At 47.1% G+C, this 7,685-nt stretch overlaps 2 protein-coding genes across 4 annotated transcripts in view; one reads left to right on the top strand and one right to left on the bottom strand.

Moving 5' to 3' along the window:
- khk (ketohexokinase) overlaps positions 1-7,685 on the bottom strand; it is a 298,699-nt gene that overhangs the window by 1,305 nt on the left and 289,709 nt on the right. The gene's annotated exons all lie outside the window — the stretch shown is intronic.
- polr2j (RNA polymerase II subunit J) lies at positions 83-2,935 on the top strand. The gene is made up of 3 exons (XM_072440078.1): positions 83-254; positions 723-831; positions 2,757-2,935. Exons 1-3 carry the CDS (start codon positions 112-114, stop codon positions 2,856-2,858), a joined length of 354 nt encoding a protein of 117 aa, XP_072296179.1. The 5' UTR covers positions 83-111; the 3' UTR covers positions 2,859-2,935.

Here is a 7,685-nt window from a genome sequence, read left to right as displayed (position 1 = left end):
CAAGTAAAAAATACCCAAAACAACCTGTGAGAGGCAGCAATGCGCCAGGATAGGTCGCGCCTGCCGAAACGCACACGAAGAAGAGACTGTCACTTCCGGTCCGGATCCAAGATGAACGCTCCTCCCGCGTTTGAGTCTTTCCTTTTGTTTGAAGGAGAAAAGAAAATCAGCATCAGCAAAGACACGAAAGTCCCGAACGCGTGTTTATTCACTCTGAACAAGGAGGACCACACCCTGGGCAACATCATCCGCGCGTGAGTCCCGGGGGACACGGGGGGGACACAACACCCTGGGCAACATCATCCGCGCGTGAGTCCCGGGGGACACGGGGGGGACACAACACCCTGGGCAACATCATCCGCGCGTGAGTCCCGGGGGACACGGGGGGGACACAACACCCTGGGCAACATCATCCGCGCGTGAGTCCCGGGGGACACGGGGGGGACACAACACCCTGGGCAACATCATCCGCGCGTGAGTCCCGGGGGACACGGGGGGGACACAACACCCTGGGCAACATCATCCGCGCGTGAGTCCCGGGGGACACGGGGGGGACACAACACCCTGGGCAACATCATCCGCGCGTGAGTCCCGGGGGACACGGGGGGGACACAACACCCTGGGCAACATCATCCGCGCGTGAGTCCCGGGGGACGCGGGAGAGACGCGGCGGGGACACCTGTCTTTGGTCTCAGATGTTCAGTGTGACCTGTGCTTCTCAGGCAGCTGCTGAAGGATCCTCAGGTTCTGTTCGCCGGATATAAAGTCCCTCATCCTCTGGAGCACAAGATCGTGATCCGAGTCCAGACCACACCAGACTACAGCCCCCAGGTGACTAAACCGGGACTAAACCGGGACTGAACCAGGTCTGTGGTGATATTGGTAGATGTTTATGGTGAAGTCATCAGAAAGGGGCGTGTTCTAAACTTCAGGGCGGAGTCTGAGGAGCTGATCATATGACTTCATCATGTGACACGTGTCTTCTGATGTTGAGGATGAAATTATAATGAATATTGTTATTCTACTTCATCAAATCATAATTTTAGTCAACTTTTAACACCGACTTTAAGGGAAATCCATGAACCAGCCCTAGTATCATGAGGTACTACGCAGTACCCAGCCCTAGTATCATGAGGTACTACGCAGTACCCAGCCCTAGTATCATGAGGTACTACGCAGTACCCAGCCCTAGTATCATGAGGTACTACGCAGTACCCAGCCCTAGTATCATGAGGTACTACGCAGTACCCAGCCCTAGTATCATGAGGTACTACGCAGTACCCAGCCCCCTAGTATCATGAGGTACTACGCAGTACCCAGCCCTAGTATCATGAGGTACTACGCAGTACCCAGCCCTAGTATCATGAGGTACTACGCAGTACCCAGCCCTAGTATCATGAGGTACTACGCAGTACCCAGCCCTAGTATCATGAGGTACTACGCAGTACCCAGCCCTAGTATCATGTGGTACTACGCAGTACCCAGCCCTAGTATCATGAGGTACTACGCAGTACCCAGCCCTAGTATCATGAGGTACTACGCAGTACCCAGCCCTAGTATCATGTGGTACTACGCAGTACCCAGCCCTAGTATCATGAGGTACTACGCAGTACCCAGCCCTAGTATCATGAGGTACTACGCAGTACCCAGCCCTAGTATCATGAGGTACTACGCAGTACCCAGCCCTAGTATCATGAGGTACTACGCAGTACCCAGCCCCCTAGTATCATGAGGTACTACGCAGTACCCAGCCCTAGTATCATGAGGTACTACGCAGTACCCAGCCCTAGTATCATGAGGTACTACGCAGTACCCAGCCCCCTAGTATCATGAGGTACTACGCAGTACCCAGCCCCCTAGTATCATGAGGTACTACGCAGTACCCAGCCCTAGTATCATGAGGTACTACGCAGTACCCAGCCCTAGTATCATGAGGTACTACGCAGTACCCAGCCCTAGTATCATGAGGTACTACGCAGTACCCAGCCCTAGTATCATGAGGTACTACGCAGTACCCAGCCCTAGTATCATGAGGTACTACGCAGTACCCAGCCCTAGTATCATGAGGTACTACGCAGTACCCAGCCCTAGTATCATGAGGTACTACGCAGTACCCAGCCCTAGTATCATGAGGTACTACGCAGTACCCAGCCCTAGTATCATGAGGTACTACGCAGTACCCAGCCCTAGTATCATGAGGTACTACGCAGTACCCAGCCCTAGTATCATGAGGTACTACGCAGTACCCAGCCCCCTAGTATCATGAGGTACTACGCAGTACCCAGCCCTAGTATCATGAGGTACTACGCAGTACCCAGCCCTAGTATCATGAGGTACTACGCAGTACCCAGCCCTAGTATCATGAGGTACTACGCAGTACCCAGCCCTAGTATCATGAGGTACTACGCAGTACCCAGCCCTAGTATCATGACGTACTACGCAGTACCCAGCCCTAGTATCATGACGTACTACGCAGTACCCAGCCCTAGTATCATGACGTACTACGCAGTACCCAGGAGTATTATAGTATATAAGTATTATAGTATATAAGGCGTTAGTCCGGGTGCTTTACATTTGTGATATAATGAGTATAATTCAATAAGAATGTTATTATTGTAAACAAGAACACGCTCTGTCCCTGATCTGTGTGTTTAGTGGTGTTTTCTGGTACTTTTCTTATTGTTTGTAGTTATTTATGTATTGTGTGTGTCATGTGTGTTGTTGACATGTTTGTTGACTTGTTTGTTTGTTTGCAGGAGGCCTTCACAAACGCCATCACTGATCTCATCTCTGAACTGTCGCTTCTCGAGGAGAGATTCCGAGTCGCCATCAAAGACAAACAGGAGGGAATCGAGTGATGTCATTTCCTCTACCCTGATGATGTCACTTCCTGTTTGTGTCTTGTTATTTCTGTAAATAAACCTGATGTGAAATATTGACTCAAAACTAGTTTCATGTCTTGGTCTGATTTATTCTGTCATTATCGCTCGAATGTGGCAAACGTTCATGTTCTCCACGTTCTTCATGTTCTCCACGTTCATGTTCTCCACGTTCTTCATGTTCTCCACGTTCATGTTCTCTACGTTCATGTTCTCCACGTTCATGTTCTCCACGTTCTTCATGTTCTCCACATTCATGTTCTCTACGTTCATGTTCTCCACGTTCATGTTCTTCATGTTCTCCACGTTCTTCATGTTCTCCACGTTCATGTTCTCCACGTTCATGTTCTCCATGTTCTTCATGTTCTCCACGTTCATGTTCTCCACGTTCTTCATGTTCTCCACGTTCATGTTCTCCACGTTCTTCATGTTCTCCACGTTCATGTTCTTCATGTTCATGTTCTCTACGTTCATGTTCTCCACGTTCATGTTCTCCACGTTCTTCATGTTCTCCACGTTCATGTTCTCCACGTTCTTCATGTTCTCCACGCTCATGTTCTCCACGTTCTTCATGTTCTCCACGTTCATGTTCTTCATGTTCTCCACGTTCGTGTTCTCCACATTCATGTTCTCCACGTTCTTCATGTTCTCCACGTTCATGTTCTCCACGTTCATGTTCTCCACGTTCATGTTCTCCACGTTCTTCATGTTCTCCACGTTCATGTTCTCCACGTTCATGTTCTCCACGTTCATGTTCTCCACGTTCATGTTCTCCACGTTCATGTTCTCCACGTTCTTCATGTTCTCCACGTTCTTCATGTTCTCCACCTTCATGTTCTCCACCTTCATGTTCTCCACGTTCATTTCTTCATGTTCATGTTCTCCACGTTCATGTTCTCCACGTTCATGTTCTCCACGTTCATGTTCTCCACGTTCTTCATGTTCTCCACGTTCATGTTCTCCACGTTCATGTTCTCCATGTTCTTCATGTTCTCCACGTTCATGTTCTCCACGTTCATGTTCTCCATGTTCTTCATGTTCTCCACGTTCATGTTCTCTACGTTCATGTTCTCCACGTTCATGTTCTCCACGTTCATGTTCTCCACGTTCTTCATGTTCTCCATGTTCTCCACGTTCATGTTCTCCACGTTCATGTTCTCCATGTTCTTCATGTTCTCCACGTTCATGTTCTCCACGTTCTTCATGTTCTCCACGTTCATGTTCTTCATGTTCATGTTCTCCACGTTCATGTTCTTCATGTTCTCCACGTTCTTCATGTTCTCCACGTTCATGTTCTCCACGTTCATGTTCTCCATGTTCTTCATGTTCTCCACGTTCATGTTCTCCACGTTCTTCATGTTCTCCACGTTCATGTTCTCCACGTTCTTCATGTTCTCCACGTTCTTCATGTTCTCCACGTTCATGTTCTTCATGTTCATGTTCTCCACGTTCATGTTCTCCACGTTCATGTTCTCCACGTTCTTCATGTTCTCCACGTTCATGTTCTCCACGTTCTTCATGTTCTCCACGCTCATGTTCTCCACGTTCTTCATGTTCTCCACGTTCATGTTCTTCATGTTCTCCACGTTCGTGTTCTCCACATTCATGTTCTCCACGTTCTTCATGTTCTCCACGTTCATGTTCTCCACGTTCATGTTCTCCACGTTCTTCATGTTCTCCACGTTCATGTTCTCCACGTTCTTCATGTTCTCCACGCTCATGTTCTCCACGTTCTTCATGTTCTCCACGTTCATGTTCTTCATGTTCTCCACGTTCGTGTTCTCCACATTCATGTTCTCCACGTTCTTCATGTTCTCCACGTTCATGTTCTCCACGTTCATGTTCTCCACGTTCATGTTCTCCACGTTCTTCATGTTCTCCACGTTCATGTTCTCCACGTTCATGTTCTCCACGTTCATGTTCTCCACGTTCATGTTCTCCACGTTCATGTTCTCCACGTTCATGTTCTCCACGTTCTTCATGTTCTCCACGTTCTTCATGTTCTCCACCTTCATGTTCTCCACCTTCATGTTCTCCACCTTCATTTCTTCATGTTCATGTTCTCCACGTTCATGTTCTCCACGTTCATGTTCTCCACGTTCATGTTCTCCACGTTCATGTTCTCCACGTTCTTCATGTTCTCCACGTTCATGTTCTCCACGTTCATGTTCTCCATGTTCTTCATGTTCTCCACGTTCATGTTCTCCACGTTCATGTTCTCCATGTTCTTCATGTTCTCCACGTTCATGTTCTCTACGTTCATGTTCTCCACGTTCATGTTCTCCACGTTCATGTTCTCCACGTTCTTCATGTTCTCCATGTTCTCCACGTTCATGTTCTCCACGTTCATGTTCTCCATGTTCTTCCTGTTCTCCACGTTCATGTTCTCCACGTTCTTCATGTTCTCCACGTTCATGTTCTTCATGTTCATGTTCTCCACGTTCATGTTCTTCATGTTCTCCACGTTCTTCATGTTCTCCACGTTCATGTTCTCCACGTTCATGTTCTCCATGTTCTTCATGTTCTCCACGTTCATGTTCTTCATGTTCATGTTCTCCACGTTCATGTTCTTCATGTTCTCCACGTTCTTCATGTTCTCCACGTTCATGTTCTCCACGTTCATGTTCTCCACGTTCTTCATGTTCTCCACGTTCATGTTCTCCACGTTCTTCATGTTCTCCACGTTCATGTTCTTCATGTTCATGTTCTCCACGTTCATGTTCTCCACGTTCATGTTCTCCACGTTCTTCATGTTCTCCACGTTCATGTTCTCCACGTTCTTCATGTTCTCCACGCTCATGTTCTCCACGTTCTTCATGTTCTCCACGTTCATGTTCTTCATGTTCTCCACGTTCGTGTTCTCCACATTCATGTTCTCCACGTTCTTCATGTTCTCCACGTTCATGTTCTCCACGTTCATGTTCTCCACGTTCATGTTCTCCACGTTCTTCATGTTCTCCACATTCATGTTCTCCACGTTCATGTTCTCCACGTTCATGTTCTCCACGTTCATGTTCTCCACGTTCATGTTCTTCATGTTCTCCACGTTCATGTTCTCCACGTTCATGTTCTCCACGTTCATGTTCTCCACGTTCATGTTCTCCACGTTCTTCATGTTCTCCACGTTCATGTTCTCCACGTTCATGTTCTCCACCTTCATGTTCTCCACCTTCATGTTCTCCACGTTCATTTCTTCATGTTCATGTTCTCCACGTTCATGTTCTCCACGTTCATATTCTCCACGTTCATGTTCTCCACGTTCATGTTCTCCACGTTCTTCATGTTCTCCACGTTCTTCATGTTCTCCACGTTCATGTTCTCCACGTTCATGTTCTCCATGTTCTTCATGTTCTCCACGTTCATGTTCTCCACGTTCATGTTCTCCACGTTCATGTTCTCCATGTTCTTCATGTTCTCCACGTTCATGTTCTCTACGTTCATGTTCTCCACGTTCATGTTCTCCACGTTCATGTTCTCCACGTTCTTCATGTTCTCCATGTTCTTCATGTTCTCCACGTTCATGTTCTCCACGTTCTTCATGTTCTCCACGTTCTCCACGTTCATGTTCTCCACGTTCATGTTCTTCATGTTCATGTTCTCCACGTTCATGTTCTCCTTGTTCTTCATGTTCTCCACGTTCATGTTCTCCACGTTCATGTTCTCCACGTTCTTCATGTTCTCCACGTTCATGTTCTCCACAGTCTTCATGTTCTCCACGCTCATGTTCTCCACGTTCTTCATGTTCTCCACGTTCATGTTCTTCATGTTCTCCACGTTCATGTTCTCCACGTTCATGTTCTCCACGTTCTTCATGTTCTCCACGTTCTTCATGTTCTCCACGTTCATGTTCTCCACGTTCATGTTCTCCACGTTCATGTTCTCCATGTTCTTCATGTTCTCCACGTTCATGTTCTCCACGTTCATGTTCTCCACATTCATGTTCTCCACGTTCATGTTCTCCATGTTCTCCATGTTCTTCATGTTCTCCACGTTCATGTTCTCCACGTTCATGTTCTCCACGTTCATGTTCTCCACGTTCTTCATGTTCTCCACGTTCTTCATGTTCTCCACGTTCATGTTCTCCACGTTCATGTTCTCCATGTTCTTCATGTTCTCCACGTTCATGTTCTCCACGTTCTTCATGTTCTCCACGTTCTCCACGTTCATGTTCTCCACGTTCATGTTCTTCATGTTCATGTTCTCCACGTTCATGTTCTCCACGTTCATGTTCTCCATGTTCTTCATGTTCTCCACGTTCATGTTCTCCACGTTCATGTTCTCCACGTTCTTTATGTTCTCCACGTTCATGTTCTCCACGTTCTTCATGTTCTCCACGCTCATGTTCTCCACGTTCTTCATGTTCTCCACGTTCATGTTCTTCATGTTCTCCACGTTCATGTTCTCCACGTTCATGTTCTCCACGTTCTTCATGTTCTCCACGTTCTTCATGTTCTCCACGTTCTTCATGTTCTCCACGTTCTTCATGTTCTCCACGTTCATGTTCTCCACGTTCATGTTCTCCACGTTCTTCATGTTCTCCACGTTCATGTTCTCCACGTTCTTCATGTTCTCCACGCTCATGTTCTCCACGTTCTTCATGTTCTCCACGTTCATGTTCTTCATGTTCTCCACGTTCGTGTTCTCCACATTCATGTTCTCCACGTTCTTCATGTTCTCCACATTCATGTTCTCCACGTTCATGTTCTCCACGTTCATGTTCTCCACGTTCATGTTCTCCACTTTCTTCATGTTCTCCACATTCATGTTCTCCACGTTCATGTTCTCCACGTTCATGTTCTCCACGTT

Source organism: Eucyclogobius newberryi, unplaced genomic scaffold, assembly GCF_026437365.1.
Source record: "Eucyclogobius newberryi isolate DKJ021-1_F unplaced genomic scaffold, fEucNew1.0.hap1 SCAF_11, whole genome shotgun sequence".
Classification (NCBI taxonomy): Eukaryota; Metazoa; Chordata; class Actinopteri; order Gobiiformes; family Gobiidae; genus Eucyclogobius; species Eucyclogobius newberryi.
This window is presented reverse-complemented; position numbering and strand designations above follow the sequence as displayed.

Coding starts and splice junctions, on each gene's coding strand:
- polr2j (XM_072440078.1), top strand. CDS start 112: ATGAACGCTCCTCCCGCGTTTGAGTCTTTCCTTTTGTTTGAAGGAGAA. Junction 255..722: donor CTGGGCAACATCATCCGCGC/GTGAGTCCCGGG, acceptor TGTGCTTCTCAG/GCAGCTGCTGAAGGATCCTC. Junction 832..2,756: donor CACCAGACTACAGCCCCCAG/GTGACTAAACCG, acceptor GTTTGTTTGCAG/GAGGCCTTCACAAACGCCAT.